This window comes from Ziziphus jujuba, chromosome 8, assembly GCF_031755915.1.
Source record: "Ziziphus jujuba cultivar Dongzao chromosome 8, ASM3175591v1".
Lineage (NCBI taxonomy): Eukaryota > Viridiplantae > Streptophyta > Magnoliopsida > Rosales > Rhamnaceae > Ziziphus > Ziziphus jujuba.
In genome coordinates, this window is record NC_083386.1 from 12,758,845 (window position 1) to 12,776,537 (window position 17,693).

At 34.2% G+C, this 17,693-nt stretch overlaps 1 protein-coding gene across 3 annotated transcripts; it reads left to right on the plus strand.

Moving 5' to 3' along the window:
* Positions 1 to 970: 970 nt before the first annotated feature.
* LOC107413550 (uncharacterized) lies at positions 971 to 2,530 on the plus strand. 3 transcript variants are annotated; one of them, XM_048470418.2, is made up of 3 exons: positions 971 to 1,694; positions 1,811 to 1,873; positions 1,960 to 2,336. In XM_048470418.2, the coding sequence occupies exons 1-3, from the start codon at positions 1,074 to 1,076 to the stop codon at positions 1,972 to 1,974; spliced, it is 699 nt and encodes a 232-aa protein (XP_048326375.2). In that variant the 5' UTR covers positions 971 to 1,073; the 3' UTR covers positions 1,975 to 2,336. The 3 variants fall into 3 exon arrangements, with proteins under 3 accessions (XP_048326375.2, XP_060675722.1, XP_015877016.3); XM_060819739.1 differs by lacking the exon at positions 1,811 to 1,873 and having other exon boundaries at positions 975 to 1,694; positions 1,960 to 2,335; XM_016021530.4 differs by lacking the exons at positions 1,811 to 1,873; positions 1,960 to 2,336 and adding an exon at positions 2,351 to 2,530 and having other exon boundaries at positions 986 to 1,694.
* The last annotated feature ends 15,163 nt before the right edge of the window (positions 2,531 to 17,693 follow it).

Here is a 17,693-nt window from a genome sequence, read left to right on the forward strand (position 1 = left end):
CCTTTGGGCTCACCAATTTTCAACAAAACAAGCTGCATAATTTGGGTCATTTCCTTCCTTTGCAAACCACAACATCCATATTGTGATCCTGAATTGAATATATTTAATCAACATTAAAAAAACCAAAACAAAACTAAACTAAATTTGATATGAAAGATGAATAGAAATAAGAAAAAAAAAAAAAAAAACAGAGAGAAATAAAATATGAAGAATTGTACCCAAAAAAAAAAAAAAAAGAAAATTCATTCTGGAATTTGTGAAAGAAAAAAAAAATGCAATTTGTATTATGGCCACGCACTTGGAGGCAGCATTTTTTAATTTATTATACCAATAAGAGTTAACCTTCACATGATTAACAACTGTAAGCTTGACATATGGCATATATAGCTTATCTGGTAATCGAAGCCAAAACTTTCAATGCCAGCAAATGTATATTTGTAACACAATATTATTATATTTATATTTATCTTTAAATCACCTATACCGAGCCCACCCTTGACCAGAAACTAAGGACATGTTTGGGACTAAAAAGATGATTTCTCTAAAATAAAATTACTAAAAATATTTTAAGATATTTTGTTTTTATTTGTTTAGTTAAACACCATAAAAAAAAAAAAATAGATTTTAACTTCTTTGTAGTACTTTTGAAGCTTTAAAAATCACTCCAAAATCGATCCTAAAACTACTTAACCTTGAAGTAGCATTACATGGATACATCATGATGGAGAGCAATGACATAGCCATAGAAATAAAGAAACAAATCCATTTTTATTTTCCTCCCTCCCACTTCAATTATTGTACGAAAGAAGCCAAAAGTCGCTAAATTTAAACATTTCACTTCCTTTTATATGTACTCTCTAATCTTTCCGGGTGGTAACCTTTTAAAACTTTTATCATTTCTTCTTTACCTCTTTCCCTCAAATCCAAATGGGTAGCTTAGTTGAGAAGTAACTCCATCCACTAAATTATATAAATACAGTTTGCTTTCAAAATATCCCTATATCTAGCTACTTGACTTATACGTACAAAAAAATCACAAAATTACCATATTGATACCGCGCCACGGAACAAAAATGGCAGCCTCCATGAAGACCACGTCCAGTGTGAATTTGAAGCTTGTCATCGATTCAAGAGGCCAAAGGGTCCTATTCGCCGAAACCGGGAAGGATTTTGTTGATTTTTTATCCACCCTTATGTCTTTGCCAGTTGGTACGGTAAAAGAAACCTTGTTGAACCCCAAAGCACCAGCTTTTAATGGTGAAAATCCAATCCCTCTTTTGTTGCCCAACAATAACATTGGTCATGAGCATGCAGGCAAAAATATGTATGTATGTTCATATATCAGCACCTATAAACACCCATACGGCGGAAGTGGCCATCTGTATGTGGCCGATGATTCCGAGGCCATATGCCCTCAGTGCAAGAACAGGATGTCCGTAGCAGTGAATAATGTTGTAGGTGGCAAGAAGATTGGAGAGAATGAATTGCACGCCACATCATCATCATCATCATCATCATCATCATCTTGTGGATCTGGAGGAGGGTTTGTAAAAGATGTGGTTACTTATTTGGTGATGGATGATTTGGAAGTGTCTCCAATGTCTACCATTTCAAGCATAGCCATCCTTAACAAGTTCAATGTTAAGGAGGTTGATGCTCTTCAGGAAAAGATGGTTTCCATTGGCATGAATGAGGTATGTGTATACTTTTTTCTTCTTTTGATAAAAGGTATGTGTACATTCTGCTTGCTAATTCGTAATTAATTACGTATTTTGAGTAATTGGTTAAAATATGTTCATTTTTGTTACAGATATTGGTCAAAGGAAAAAAAGAAAAAAGAAAAAGTACTTTATACCGGATTAAAGCCGTCATGGTTAAGATCTTATAATTATGTATTAATTTGATATTTTATTTTAGTTTTATTGAATTCAATTTAAAAACATGTTTGCTTCAATGCAGATAGCCAAAGCCTAGTGGTAAAATTTATTTTTTCCTCAAACAAGCAACGTGCTCGAATTCCCCCACCAAGTATTGGTAGGCTTGATTGGGTAGTCAAACCATTAAAAACGGTACACCTCTAGGTGCACAGTTTTAACCTTAGTTATGACGAAATTCCCCCAAAATGAAAATAAAAACTAGTTACAACTTATATATTTAAATTATTTTTAATATAATTATATTTAAATTCTTAAAATTGAAAACTATATCTTTTGTTTCTTTCCTGTTTTGAAGCATTTAAAATTATGCATTTATTATTATTGATATCTTTGGTTTGTTTTGTTCCCAATATTTTTGAGTATGAATTTGGTCTAATACACATATTGAAAAATATGTTGTTGTTGGTATATAGGGGTTGAAATTATTGAAAGCATCTTTGCAGTCAAAAACTGTTCTCACCGATGTGTTCCTGGAGAAGAAAGCGACTACCGAGATTTAGTTGATATAAATTACACTATGCTTCCATGTATTATTATTATTATTTAATCCATTTCAGGTGGTGGATATTACAGAAAAGTTTGATAAGCTAGAATTCTTGATTCTGCAAATATTTGAGGGGGCAAAGAATGTAAAATTTGATCAAGATGTTTTATTGAAAATGCCTTCGTTTTGACAAACCATAAAAGTTTCGTTAATTGATTTATTAGTTTTACCTTTTGCAATGCCATATACGTGGATTTAAAAGAGTTTTTATTTTGTCATCTGAATCAATGAACTTTATGTAAGTAGTTTAAATTCAAATGTAAGTAATAGACTCAATTATGGAAATATATATATATATATATATATTAAAATACATAATTAATTTCAATGTTTTCTAATTTATCATGAGTGGAGTTGGTTAAACTCGAGTTTATTACTATTTTAATACGAACTGAGTTCATGAGTTTGAGTAAAATGTTTCCTGAACTCAGTTACCTTTCTAATAAATTGGGGTTTTAAATCTATGATCTGGAAGATATCCTAACTGCTTATTGGCTTTTTAACTATTCTGAAAGCATTCAGCTCAATTACTAATTAAACAATTTTTTTCAAGACCTAATCTAGTTGTATGATCAACTCAAGTTGTTTTCTCCATGAATTCTGAAAATAATTACCACTTAAGAAAGTATTGTTCTTTTGTTTTTTCTTTAAGGAAAAAAAAAGTTTATTTTTATTTATTTATTTTTTTTTTGGGAACAAAAAAAATACTTTTCTTATTTCTTTTTTTGAAAATACTAGGTACAACTAGTGTTTGATTTTAGAATTTTCAAAAACATAAAATAAAATTATAGCAGTTAATCTGTGAATATTTATAGCTTTGTCAGGACCCGTCCAAAATTCCTCACCAGAACTATAGACAAGTCCTGATCCTAGGGAAATACCACCGAACCTTCCAACGGATAATCCGGCAGCACCTCTCCTAAGGGTAGGACTAACCAAAAATTTCCTGCACTGAAAACACACTTTTATATACATCCCCTTATTCCTCCCACATTACTACAATTTCATTCCACAATTTTGCAGCACTTCAAATAAATAACAGTAAATCAGTGCATAATTAACAACTAAATGTCCAATACAGTAAACAGAGCGTTATACAAATAAATGTGGAATTACTATAAAGTCAGATAAAGGAGCAATACAAGATGAAGAGGAAAATGGAAGAAATGTTTCTTGGACTTTCGACAAAGAACTGAGACGTCGGGCTCACCCCGGACGATCAACGTCTCCCAAACCTGGTACCTAGGGGAACGGAATTCAGAAATATGAGATGCTAATCATCTCAGTGAGTGACCCTATCTACTGTATAATTATAACCGTAATAATAATTATAGTACACTTGATTAATTAAGAATAAATAAATAAATAATAATTAATTGAAAATAATATTTTCTCTCAAAACCCTCACCATTCACTTCGTTGGAAAGGTTCCCCTTTTTAAAACATTTTTGCAAAACCTGTTATTTCTATTTCCCGGAAATCAAGAAATCAATTAGTCAACTAAATATCCAATAAAATATAATAAATCGAGCATCCAAAATTTATAAAGAATAAATTGAAATAAAAATAGCTTATAACAGTTACTAATAATTAATCCATGTCATAATAATTAATACCGAAATATTAATAAAACTCACATTAAAACAATTCATGAAATAATTGTTTAATTAAAATGAATTAATTTCTTGAAGAATTAAGTAAAGGAAAAATTAAATCAAATTAAAACCTCAGTTTAAGATAAATGGTAAAAACATAGTAAGATCTTTTTAAAATCACCAAATCAATATAAATAGAAAAATCAAGATGAAATGCACTGTTAAAACACTAATATAAATAAGAAATCAAAAACATAATAAAATTCCATAAAATTTGTATTAAGTTTTCCAATTGAAGTAATTAATAAAAACAACGTTAAATACAGCATATACAATGTACCATACGACGTACCAATCCGTAAACCGTGGGATACACCCACCTCATGACCCTCAATATATGAACGGTGTCATGGAAATAATAAATAACCGTTGGGACGTACCCAACCTCACGGTCCATGGCAATAATAAACCGTTGGATGATACCAACCTCACGGCACCGTGGTAATAATACTAAAACCGTCAGATGAATCCGACCTGACAGTCCCTGGTAATAATAGATAACCGTTGGATGAAATTAAACTCACGGCATCGTGGTAAACCCAGCACGCTGTAATATAATACTGAACCAAACTCTGGTACTATATGGTACATCGATTAAAATAATTGATACAGTATCCTACTGTATCATAATCATTATTTAATTGTCAAGTTCAACCGCTTGTTCAAATATTTCAAAATCTCAAATTATCATTTCATACGAAAACCAAAAATACCACAATGAAATATATTCACCATAAACCAATTTTAAGCACCTAAAATTATAAAATATTTGATTGTGCTTAAAATTATATGATTTTCAATCTGGTTTCTCAAATCAAATAGTTTCCCAAATGATTTAAAATCTCAAATTTAAATACCAAAATATTTAACTACTCCAAGTTCACTTATGAATCCATTAGAATATAAAACCATTTAATACATTGTTAAACCTTATGTAAAATGACAACTCATATTTAATAAGGCAAATATTTTTATATGCATAATCCAAACATTCAATCAAATGGTACATAAGCCAGATTATTTGAACACATATATATTATATTATACCCCAAAACAATTTAAACAATATAACCATAGCAATAATTACAATAAATCAAACCACAATTTCTTTAAATTTCCAAATGTATTCTTTTGGCACCAAAACATATATTAAAAACATTATAAATTAACAATACCATTTATATGGGAATTCTCTTAATATCATATACATAAAACATATTTATCAAATATTTAATTACGAAATATTTCAACAATAAAATTTGATAAAATTTACCAAAATTTCAAATTCCTCAGAACCAAAATATTTTATAACGCCCAAGTATTTAATCCCATTGAATTTTGGCATCAAAATTCCAAATATAAATTTACTAAATATTCAACACATCAAACATATTTTCAAATAACCAATTAACATAAAATATATATATTTTAACATCCCAAATTAATTTTGAAGATGGGTCACTCACCTGGAGCACGCCATTAAACCAAGATCCTCCATGGGATCACATCCACGATGCATCCGTGCCCCGAATCGAAGCTTGAGTAACGAGGATCACGAATCCGGTCTTACTTCCCGGAGATCGGACCCGAGGTGACCAGAATCTTGCCGGAAAGCTTTCGGGATTCAACTCTTCGATTCTCTCAAACCATCATGAATTGGAGGAAAAGGACACCAGATTTGGATTCAGGGGGTCGGAATTAGTGGAGAGGGACCAGAGACGGGGATTGGGTACTCGACAAAACTGGATTTTCCGGCGAGCCACCGCGGTCACTGGCAACCGTTGCCGGCGGCGGCGTATCCAGTGGCCGATGGCTGAGATTTTTGGGGGTTTTTTAGATCGAGGGGAGAGGGTTCCAACGGGACCTGCGGTGAGGCAAACGGAGGCTGGACGGTGAAGAGATCTGGGTTTGAAGATTTTCGGCCCCTCGCCAGAAAATACTTCAATCCCGATGCGTCGGAGGTCCCGTGGCCATGAAATTTGGTGGGCTGGATGGAAATGAGGAGGTGGTGAGGGGTGGCTAGCGCGTGTGGCCTGAAAATGGCCGGAAATGGGTCAAACGGCGATGGCCGGTGGTGGAGGGGAAAAATCGCAATCCCCGAAAAACGCTCCGATCCGGGCGCGTCGCCGGTCGGTTGGCAATGAAATTTTGGGGGTTGGCCAGGAATGGAGAGGCGCTCCTGCCTGGCCGGCGCGTGTGGCAAGATTCGACCGAAAAAGTTGGCAACTCCAGCGGCCGGTGGTTTTCTCTCTCCCTCTCTCTCTCCTCTCTCTCTTTCTCTCTCCTCCCCCGCCGTTTTGCCAAAATAAAAGCCACCATGGGTGAAACTGTTCACCCACATGGACCTCTCAGATGTCGACACATGGTGTCACTGTTCACTGATTCAAAAATATTAAAATATTACGGTATTCAAAAACCTTCACATGTCCATAACTTCTTAACCAGATGTCCAATTTAAGCGTACTGCTAGTCTATGAACTCGTATCGATGAGCACTTTACAACCATACAAAAGTCAAAGCAAAATTCTACAACCATAAAAAGTCAACTCCCGGCACCTTTTGGACAGTTTGAATCTTGACTTGTTTTGCCCATAACTTTCAAACCGTAGCTCCGTTTTCGATGTGCTACTAGTCTACGAACTCGTGCTAACGTGTACTTCGTAACGATACCTCAATCAACCTAGAATTCCATCCGAGTCAAAAAGTCAACTTTTGACCCCTTAGGTCAACGGTCAAAGTCAACAATCAAAGGTCAACCGCGGTCAAAGTTGAAAATTTTCCGTTGTACTTTAGGACAGGGTGTTACAACTTCATTAAGGGAATAATGCATGAATGGTACTTACTCCACAAATGGTAAAATTCCTTACCACTATGTGATAGATATATTTTTTTTCTTTTTCGGAAAGAAATATTTTACAAAGAGAACTTTCAGAGATACACATATCAACTATCAACTTGGATAGCTTGATCCAACCAATCAGTAGAAATTTCCATCCCAAGATTCAAAATAGCTCAATTTCACAATATCTTGAGCCAAAACATGAGCTACATTATTGGACTCTTGATGCACAAAAGAGCAAGAAAAGTTCCCATGAAAATCAACCATGCCTTAGTGTCTTCAACAAGAAAAAAATCAAAACCCAAATAACAATATGTAGGTTTGATAGCTTCAATGGTAGCTTTTGAATCACTTAACAATTCAGCATCACAAAATCCAAATTGAACAATAAATTTCAGACCCTCTCATAGAGCCAATAATTCTAGAACAAGTGCACTACATTTCAAAAAAGGAATAGTTGTTGTTGCCATCAAATGACCATGCTCATTTTGTCTTACTTTTCTGACACCAGATTGTCGCAACTTTTCAAGATACCTCCACTCCACATTAATCTTCAATTTACCAGGTCTTGGAGGAATCCATATCCCACTTTGTTGCCGATTCTCACAAGCTAGATAAGAAATAGCTTCATAAATAATAGTTAGTAGTAATAGGCTTTTCAACTAGTAGTTGCATGCATCCCAATGTTCTCCATACCAAGATATATATATATATACTGGTAAAAAGGGTTCCACCTTATCGACCCAAGGGTACACCATGAAACTTTAGCAACTATTCTAGACTCATCTATGGATATTTCGACGGAATATTCTCTAAAGCAAAGCATTTACATTGGACACCTATATAAGATTTTATATTACATAACACACCTATGCAAGACTTAAGATTTGACATATGAGTGATACAAGACAAGGTCTCTATATAGCTTTATCCTTATCATCACCCCACAAGCGAAACCTGGTGACGAGCAATGGCGACCTTAAATTGAAGTTTGGGTAAACGAAAAAGAGATAAAGGTTTTGTGAGGATGAAAAGCTACATATACAATTAACACGATGAAATTAACACAAGATGAAAAGCTGGCTAATGTGAAAACCATTATTTAGGGATGAAACATATATTGTGGGTTGGGTTAGATCCATTTGGAGCAATGCTGAAGAAATTGATAAGATTGTGGATCCAAGTATTTTGGAGGAACGGCCAGATTCACATGTCACGGAACAAGTTATTTGTGTTCTTCAGGTGGCTTTGAGATGCACGGAGAAGGAGCCTAGCCATAGGCCAACAATTAGAGAGGTTGTCAAGCTACTAGTAGATGCTAAAAAATGAGAAGGAGCTTTGGGAGTTTCAGCTTGTCTACTTTAACAGGTAGAGTTATCCCATTTTTCTTTTTTGTATTGTGTGTTATCTGATGGAAATTGTTGTCTCAATTACTATATTTTATTTGGCCAGTAAGAATGAGATCCCAAAATCTTATCTCTGTAAATATTCAAACTTCTTAATTTTACTGAAAAAATATATATACATTTTTTCATTTAATGCGAAGCTAAAATACATACTTCAAACAGCGACGGGAAGATAGAGAAATTTATATTTCTGCAAAATAGGAAAGATAGAGAATTCAGTTTTGGGTTGCATCTACGACCTAAATCTATGGAGTTTTTAATTCCATCTATAACCCAAATCTATGATGTAACACACCAACCACAAAAAATGTCCCAAGTTTGAATTTCTGACCAAGTTTGATTGGAGGTGACCAAGTGGGTTCAATAGTTGACTTTTTAGTGTGGCTGGAATTTCATGTTGACCGAGGGATCATGGTCATGTACTCGTCGATACGAGTTCGCAGACTGGTAATATGCCAAAATTGGAGCTAAGAATAGAAAGTTATGGTCAAAACAAAATGCAATCAAAATTGATCAACAAGTCTGGAGTTAACTTTTTATTTACATAGATTTTGATGTTGACCCATGTGTTATATGAAAGTGCTCATTAATACAAGTCTGTAGACTAGTGGCACGCTTAATTTGGACTTGCAGTTGAAAAGTTACGGGTTTGAAAAGTGATATCTATTTTTCATGGAATTGATTGTACCTGGTAGTGGAATATTCAAAGGAATCTTTGATCTGTGCCACGTGTTACGAATTGGGATGCACCATGGGTCACGTTGATAAAGTGCCATGTATCATCCTTAATAAAATATTAGATTATTATATTATTATTTTGTTTTATTTTATTTTACTTTTCTTTTTCTTTTTTTTTTCTTTTTTCTCTTCCCCCACATGGGGAAAATACCTCTCTCTCTCTCTCTCTCTCTCTCTCTCTCTCTCTCTCTCTCTCTCTCTCTCTTCCCCTTTCTTCTTCCTCTCTCTTTCTTTCTATCTCCTCCCTCCCTCTCGGGTCTCATCGAAATTCAGTTTTTCGACCACCATGTTGTTGCACATGCAGGCCTTCGGCAAAGTCCAGTTGCCAATAGCTGCCTGGCCAGCAATCCATCCAGATCAGGCCGACAAAGTCGGTGGCAGCCAAATAAAATTTTCTATGGTTTCACCATTTTTCGACCGACCTAGACCAATTTCATACCCTTTTCCCCTATTTTGGGTTCTTTGATTTAAAAAATGACCCCATTCGTCCAAATTCTAAATGGATTGTGAGATACATGGAGAAAACGTTTGGTCAAAACTTTCCAACCATTTTCCGATGACCCTTAGTGAAATTGAGGCCAGTGGAGGTTAGTTCCGAGTTCCTTGTCCTCTTAGCTTTCCATTGGTACCTTATTTGTGAATTATGGTGGTATTTAAAAAGATGTTATTTTTGAATAAATTATTATATTAAATGGGAAAAAAGGAAAAATAAAGTTAGATTGTGTATATATATGTTTATGTACACATATGTGTGTGTATATTGTGAATATGTATATATGTTTCATATATAAATATACATGTGTGCATAAGTGTGAGTGTATGCTCATGATATATGTTAGGTTGATATATATACATATATATTTTGTGAATACATAAATATATGTATACAACTATTTAATTGTTGAAAGAATATGTATATGTATATGTATATTAACAAGTGTGTGGGAATATATATATATATATATATATTGAATACAATATGTATATGCATATACATACATACTCTTGTATATATATGGGTATGTATATATATATATATATATATGTGAGTGATTCTCCTTCAATACTATTTTGGGTTGTTAAATTAAGTATATTTTTGTGTTAATTAAATATTTGAAAAAATATATTTTATATGTTGGGTATTTAATAAAATTTCATTTGAATTTATGATGCCAAATTGGGATAAATTAAAAATGTTATTTTATGAATTTATATATGAATTTTTAGTGATTTGAAATGATGTTTTGTATAAATAAATTTCAGGAACTTTATGAAATATTGGTATTAAATGATTGGGCTCAAGAATGGTTATTTATGTATTTAAATAATTATGGATTTGATTTTATGGTGTTGAAAATTTGGCCTATTGATATTGGCGGATTTATTGTATATTTATTTTGTTTAATAAAATGCATTTATTTAGAATGTTGAGAAAATATTATGTGTTTAATATTTAAGAAAATTGTTATTTGAATTCATGATGCCAAAATAATGTTAATTTAAATATGTGTTACATAGAATTTATATCTTTGGTTTTAAAGAAGTTTTGGTTTTAAATTATTGTTAAATTTATTGTTGAATATATAATGCATAATGAAATGTGTTTATATGAATTTAATTATATATAAATATTATATGATTTTAATGTTATTTTTAGTTTAATTTGATTTTAAGGATTGAGAAAAATAATTGTTTTAAGTTGTTATGCTAAAAAAATATATTTAAGTATTTAAAAGGTTATGGATTTTGTTCCACTGTGGTAGAAATTGATGTATTTAAATCAATGGATTTATGATGATGGTTTAAAGAAAGTATGGATTTTACGGATTTGAAAAGATATACTAAATCCAGTGGTATTTATGATATTTAATATTTAAAGAATTATGATTTTATATTTTTAGATGCACGATACAGTACTGGTATTGTATATTGTATATGTGATTAGCATGCAAGTTTATAGGTCTTCCTAGGGAGCCATGGACCTAGGGGTAGGCAGGTATAATGCAGAGTGAGCATCAGCTAACCCATTCCATGGCCAGGATGACGGTTTATAGCATCGACGCTTCTGGAACGCCAATGCGACAAGATGCAGGTTCTCTCTTTAAACCTCCCCATTATAATGATACTTGGGACGCTGGATACCCCCTGACACCACTGGTGTATATGTACTGGTGCTCTATATTATATCTGTTGCTAGCACACAAATATATATGATCATCCTGTGGGATGCCATGGATTTGAGGGTTAGCAAGTATACACAGTGAGCATCAGCTGCCCCCTCCATGGTCAGGATGATTGTTGATAGCATTGGTGCCATTGGGATGCCAAGGTGATCAGATGCAAGTTCTCTCTTTAAAACGCCCCTTCAGAGTGGTAGTGATACTCGGGACACTGGGTACTATCTGGTACCATTGCTATATCGTATGGTGCATCAAGTATTTTTTCATATAGACTTATAAATATATATATATATATATATATATGTATGTTATGTTATGTTATATTATGGTTGTATGTACCATACCGTACAAGGGTAACGATTCGATGTGGTTCATGAATAGCTTAACCACATTGTCAGGACCTGTTCAAAATTTCTCACCGGAATCCTAGACAAGCCCTGATCCCAAGGAAACCCTACCAGACCCTCCAATGGAAAATCCGGCAGAACCTCCCCTAAGTGTTGGACTTACCACAATTTTCCTGCACTGAAAATACACTTCTATGTAACAGCCCATCCCAAAGTACAACGGAAATTTTCCAACTTTGACCGAGGTTGACCGTTGACTTTGACCATTGACCAAAGAGGTCAAAAGTTGACTTTTTGACTTGGATGGAATTCTAGGTTGACTGAGGTACCGTTACAAAGTACACGTTGGCACGAGTTTGTAAACTAGTAGCACGTCGAAAACAGAGCTATGGTTTGAAAGTTATGAGCAAAACAAGTTGAGGTCCAAACTGTCCAAGGGGTACCTGAGTTGACTTGTTATTCATGCAAAGTTGAGCTTTGACTCATGCATGATTGTGAAGTACTCATCGATATGAGTCTGTAGACTAGCGGCACATCCGATTTGGACATGTGGTTTGAAAGTTATGGACCTACAAACTTTTAAAATACTATATTATTTTAATATTATTTTTTAAATGTATAACAATGTGCTACGTGTGACTTAATAAATGTGACCTATGTCAGCATGATGAGATGCCACATGTTAACCATGCTTAATACCATATTATTTTATTATTGTTATTTTATATAATAATATTATTTAATTATTTTATTTTATTTTCTTTTCTTCCCTTTTCTTTCTTTTTTTTCTTTTTTTTTTCTTTCCCCCCATGTGGGAAAAAACACCCAACCACCCAAATTCCTTCTTCTTCTTCCTTTCCCTTCCTTTCTCCCTGGGTTCTTGCCTTTTTTTTAATTCCAGCCACCACCTTGTTACACGTGCCGGCCAGAGAGGAGCGGGGGACGGAGGTGAGCTCGGCCTCAAAATTTTACGGCCACCAGTCGCCGGACGCGCCCAGATCGGGTAGGAGAAGCCCGAAGGCCGAAAATTTTCTCTCTCCTCTTTTCTTGTGTTTTTCGGCCAACCCAGCTCGACCCATACCTCTATCCCACCATTTTCAACCACTTTGAGTCCATTTCCGTGATTAGATTGCCCAAAACCCCACCATTTGAGAGATCTCTCAAGTTCAAGTTCGGCCGGTACTTTCCGGGCAAATTCCGACCACCACCGGCGGAATTGGGATCAATGGAGGCTGGTAATGCGATCCTCGTTCCATAAGCTTCGTTTCGGTATATTACTCGTCAATTTGATTAACGTTTGTGTTTAACCTCCCGGATACCGGGTATTATTTATCCGAATAAAATATTATTTTATTTGACTGTGTGTGAATTGTTGTTCTAGGAGCACGTGTGCATCGTGGAATTGATCCCATGGAGGATTTTAGGTTAATTGCGTGCTCCAGGTGAGTGAACCACCTTTAAAACTATTTTGGGGTGATTAATTATATTTATTTGGTGTTAATTTGATATCTAGAATTATGCTCATGTGGTGGAATTTAAATATAATTGTGAAAAAAATATTATTATTATATATATATATACCCATTGACGCTAAATGAAAGTTTGGGTTATTAAGAAATTCTCGATTATTATTATTGTGATTTAATTGTATTTAGTACGCATGAGTAAGGTGTTTTCATTAATTAATTGTATTTGGATTTTAATATTATTTTTGGGCATAATTTGATTTTTAAATATTTCAAGGAAAATATTGGGTTAAGTTGGTGGTTTCAAATTTTATACTTATGCCCATGGCATATCATGTGATTTAAGTTATTATATTTCAAAAATATTCATGCCATTGGAAAATTTGAATATTTAAATTGATGGAATTGAGAGCTGGTGGATTTGAAATTGATGGCATTTATGCGATGAATTTATGACGATGATTATAAAGGAATTGTGGAAAATTTACGAGTTTAATTGGATGGAATAAACCCGGTAATGTTTATGGAAAATTTGAGATTTTGAGATGTATTGATTTTATGATTTTTAGATGCACCATACACGTACTGGTGTTCTGTGTATATGGATGTGATTAGTGCACACATGGATGTGATTAGCGTGCAAGTGGGTGTGAGTAGTGCGCAGGTGATTTATGAGGTTGTCCTGTGGTTGCTATCGGATGAGGGTAGGCCGCCCCTCTATGGCCGGGACACCTGTTTGCAGCGGCGCGGTGGGACGCCATGCGACCGTATGCCAGTTTCTCTCTTTAACCTCCTATCTGGTGGTACCTCGGGACGCTGGGTACTGTTGGCACCACTGGTATATAGTGGGTGTATCGAGTGATTTTCAGAACTTGGATTTCAAAACAAAATATTTTGAAATTGTATTTAAATTAAGAATATATTTAATATTGTTTTTTATTGTTTATTTCAAATGGAGGTTTTAAATTTGATTTAAATTTTTCCCTTGTTTAATTATTCAATAAATTGATTTATTTTAATTATTTAATTATTTCCTGAATTGTCTTAATATAAGTTTCATTAATATTTTGGTATTATTTGTTTATGACATTTATTAATCATTTAGTAATTGCTAGGAAATTATTTTTATTTCTATTCCTAATTTATTTTCATTATAAATTTTGGATGTTTGATTTATTTTATTTTATTGATATTTAATTGACTAATTGATTCCTTGGTTTTCGAGGAATACGAATAACGGGTTTTGTGAAAATGTTTTAAAAGGGGAACTTTTCCAACCGAGTGAATCGTAAGAGTTTTGCGAGAAAATATTAATTTCAATTAATTAATTATTATTTATTTACTTATTTATTGTTAATTAACCAAGTGTACTATAATTTGTATTACTATTATAATTGTACAGTAGATAGGGTCACTCACTGAGATGATTGGTATCTCATATTTCTAAATTCCGTTCCCCTAGGTTCAAGGATTGGGAGACGTTGATCGTCCGGGGCGACCCCGAAGTCTCAGTTCATTGCCGAAAGTTCAAGAAGTATTTCCTTCTTTTTTCCTCTCCATCTTGTATTGCTTCCTTATCTGACATTGTATTAATTTTACATTTATTTTTATAGTGCTCTGTATACTATATTGGACATTTAGTTATTATTTATGCACTGATTTACTGTTATTCATTTGGAGTGCTATAAATTTGTGGAATTATATTGTAGTAACGTGGGAGGAATAAGGGGATGTTTATAGAAGTGTGTTTTCAGTACAGGAAATTTTTGGTTAGTCCTACCCTTAGGGGAGGTGCTACCGGATTTTCCGTTGGAAGGTTCGGTGGTATTTCCCTGGGATCAGGACTTGTCTAGGGTTCCGGAGAGGAATTTTGGACGGGTCCTGACATCTATATACGCCACCTTATTCCTCCCACCTTACTACAATTTATTACCACAAATTTCCAAGACTTCAAATAAATGACAGGGAGCCAGTGCAAAATTAAATAAATAAACGTCCAAATAGTATACAAAGCGTTATCCACTACAATTGAATATGCAGTTTAATACAATATAAGATAAAACTAAATAATACAAGATAGAAAGGAAAGGAAAAGCCTCTTGGACTTTTGGCAATGAACCAAGACATCAAGCTCGCCCCCTAAGGGAACGGAATTTAAAAATATGATATATTAATCATCTCAGTGAGTAACCCAATCTACTATACAATAATAATAATAATAAAAGGATAAATCACTTAGTTAATTGATTAATAAGAAATAAGTAAATAAATAATAGGTAGTTAAAAATAATATTAAACCCAACATTTTATGCCCAAAAATCCAGAAAATATTTGATTAATAATTTGCAAATAAAAGATAATAAATTAATAATCCAAAAATCTTAGTGAGAAATAATTATAAAAATAAGACTAATGATAAATATTAAATTGGGAATAAAGTGTTGTAAACAATTAATACAAAAACACAATAAAATTTACATTAACAAAAAGGATCCAAGAAATATTTAAATAAATAAAATAAAACCAAATAATTAATAATAGAACTCAATTTAGATTATCAAAACAATTTAATTTATAAAAACACTATTAAAAACGTTTTAATTTAAATAAAATTCTAAAATATTGTATGATTAAAATCAAGTCGTGAAAACCATTTGATGCACCCACTATATACCAGTGGTGCCAACGGTATCCAGCGTCCCAAGCACCACCAGACAGAAGGTTAAAGAGAGAAACCGGCATACGGTCGTGTGGCGTCCCACCGCGCCGCTGGAAACAGGCGTCCCGGCCATGGAGGGGCAGCCTACCCTCATCCGATGATAACCACAGGACAACCCTATAATCACCTGTGTGCTACTTACACCCACCTGCACACTCACCACATCCACTTGCACGCTAATCATATCTATGTATAGAGAACATCAGTACGTGTATGGTGCATCTAAAAATCATAAAATCAATATATTTATTTTCAAATCTCAAAATCTCATAAATACTACCGGATTTATTCCATCCAATTAAACCCGTAAATTTTCCACAATTCCTTTATAAATCATCGTCATAAATCCATCGCATAAATTTCATCAATTTCAAATCCATCAACTCTCAATTCCATCAATTTAAATATCCAAATTTTCCAATGGCATAAATATTTTTGAAACATAATAATTCAAATCAATATTTCTTTCTCAAATATTCAAAAACCAATTTGAATCAAATATGTCATTTAATCCTCATAAAATCCACAATAATCAAAATTCTCATAAATATACATTTCAAACACATAATAAATCCATTAATGAAATTATAAATAATTTAAAAAAAATATTCCTTCAATTTATCAAAATCAAAATATGCTTTAATGCACATATACATTTCAATATATTCAAATTGCGCCATCAAAATTTCAAATATAATTTTGCTAAGTATTTAACACATAAATATTAAATCCAAACATTTAATTATCACAAAATCTCATCCAAAAATAATTTTGAAGGTGGGTGTAACACCCCGTCCATACTACTTTGGAATTCTTGCACGTTGACCGAGGTTGACCGTTGACCGAGTGGATCAAAAAGTTGACTTTTTGTTCCGGGGTGAAATTTCTAGTTGACTGTGGTACCGTAGTGAATTACCTGATGCCCTGAATTCATAGACTAGTAGCACATCCAAATCGGAGTTACCGTTTAAAAGTTATGGGCAAAATAAGTCGAGATCCGAACTGTCCAAAGGTGTCCCGAGTTGACTTTTTATGGTTGTAGAATTTTTTTTTTGACTTTTATATGGTTTTAAATTACTCGTTGATATGAGTTCATAGACTAGCGGCACACTCAATTTGGACATCTGGTTAAAAAGTTATGGACTCGCAAAATTTTTCGTGTACTGTATTATTTTATATTATTTTATTAGTATGTAAAATTGGATGCAACGTGTCAAGCCCTCAGCTAGTCCCGTGAGTGCACAGTGGCACCCACGGGATGGCTTCTTATTGACTCAACCCGCGTGGGAGCCGTGGGAAAGAGAGAGGGGAGGAGAGAGAGAGAGCTAGAGAGAGAAACCCAATCGGCCACCGCCGATTTGCGATCTTCCGGCCAGCCTTTCCATACACGCACCACCCCACCTTGAAGCCCACTTGAAAATCGGTTGGGCAGCCAAAAATCAAGGCCAACTGACTGCCGACGCGCCCAGATCGAGACTTTTTTAGGCGGTGACACCGATTGCTTCAAACCTAGATTTCTCCCCCATCAGGCCTCCGTTTGCCTCACCGTTGGTCCCATCCATTCACCCATCCTTCGATCTACTTTTCCTCCAAAAATCACGGTCAGTGGCCATTGGACGCGCCGCCGGCAGTGACGGTTTCTGGTGACCACGGCGGCTTTTCTGGAAATCAACTTTCCGGCGAGTTTCCAGTTGCACCGCCCATCCTTTTCCACTAATTCCAACCCCCTGAACCCAAATCCAGTGTCCACTTTCCCCAATTCTTAACAAATTGTGAGAATCAAGAGTATAAAATCTGAGAGCTTTCCGACGAGATTCCAGCCACCTCGGGTCCGATCTCCTGAAAGTGCATGTGTGGGTAGT